Here is a 1,477-nt window from a genome sequence, read left to right on the forward strand (position 1 = left end):
TGGTGGGGGGGCTATCGGGCGATGGCCCTAAAAAACCTCAAGTACTTTTTGTGCCCATATTTCTTGAAATATGACAAGCCTAGTATAATAAGTTATCAAACCAACAGCAGCACTGACTGATTTCAGTGGGATCTAATTGTGCATCAATGAGTTGGAAAGCAGCCCGTGAGCTTGGACATGCCTGGCTCTCTGCTGGATTACAAGGGGGTGGATGCTTCTTGGAGAAACCTCTGTCTGTGCTTCTAAACACATTGACCTTTCTTCCCTGCAGGAGATACCAGTCACAGAATGCCATGGGACCTGCAAATGAGACAATGGTGACAGAGTTCATCTTGATTGGATTATCCGAATACCCCAGAGCTCAAACCATCTTCTTCTTCTTCCTCTTGGTAGTCTACCTCACTAGCTTTCTTGGTAATGGCCTCATTATCATGCTAATCATTGTGGACCCCAGGCTTCATACTCCCATGTATTTCTTTCTGTGTGCTCTGTCTTTTATAGACATCGCCCTCATCAGCAATACAGTTCCAGAGGTCTTGGTCAACTGCTTCATTTACAGGCCTACAATTTCCTTCTACAGATGCCTGTCCCAGATGTACATTGGTCTATTACTTGTCTCCACTGAGTGTGTCCTGCTTGCGCTCATGGCATATGACCGCTTTGTGGCTATATGCCAGCCCTTGCACTACATGAAGATCATGAGCTGGAAATTTTGCCTCTGTCTCGTGACTGCATCTGTGGGCTTTCCTTTCCTGATAACTCTGATCAATGCACTGTTGCGGCCTACTGACTTCTGTGGACAAAATGTCATCAATCATTTTGCATGTGAGCTGGAGTCGTTCCTCAAACTGGCTTGCTCTGACATTCATGCTAGTGAGCTCTTTATGCAAGCTGCCAGCATCTCTATTTTAATACCTCCCTTTGGTTTCATAGTTGTGACATATGGGCGCATAGGCCTGGCTGTACTGCGCATCCGTTCAGCACAGGGTCGCAAGAAAGCTTTTTCCACCTGCAGCTCTCACCTTGCTGTCGTCAGTGTCTTCTATGGCACAATCATGATCATGTACTTGAGGCCACAAGGGAAATCAGTTTCTGAAAAGGACAAGCTCATATCTGTAGCATATGGAGCTTTGACACCTATGCTCAACCCTTTGATCTACAGCCTGAGAAACAGGGATGTGAAGGGTGCCTTTTGGAAGCTGGCTGGAAGGAAAATGTCAGAATAAGTATCAAATGGATTGCATTTGATAGTGGGCAATTTCTGATAACAAGAGGAAGTCGTGGTAAAGAAGAGAAGGAGGAGGAAGAGGAGGAGGAGGAGGGGGGGAGCAGTTTGGATTTCATATGCTGCTTTTCACTCCCTTTAGAATCATAGAATCATAGAGTTGGAAGAGACCACAAGTCCTGACATATGGTTGTCAAGCCTCTGCTTAAGACCTCCAAAGAAGGAGACTCCACTACACTCCTTGGCAGCAAA

At 45.9% G+C, this 1,477-nt stretch overlaps 1 protein-coding gene across 1 annotated transcript; it reads left to right on the forward strand.

The window, feature by feature from the left end:
- Window positions 1-293: 293 nt before the first annotated feature.
- On the forward strand, window positions 294-1,226 carry LOC308486113 (olfactory receptor 13H1-like; the record flags this gene model as incomplete). Its single annotated transcript, XM_081022455.1, has 1 exon — window positions 294-1,226. The coding sequence occupies one exon, from the start codon at window positions 294-296 to the stop codon at window positions 1,224-1,226; it is 933 nt and encodes a 310-aa protein (XP_080878581.1).
- Window positions 1,227-1,477: the final 251 nt, after the last annotated feature.

This window comes from Podarcis pityusensis (genome assembly GCF_964106645.2).
Source record: "Podarcis pityusensis genome assembly, chromosome: 10".
NCBI lineage: Eukaryota > Metazoa > Chordata > Lepidosauria > Squamata > Lacertidae > Podarcis > Podarcis pityusensis.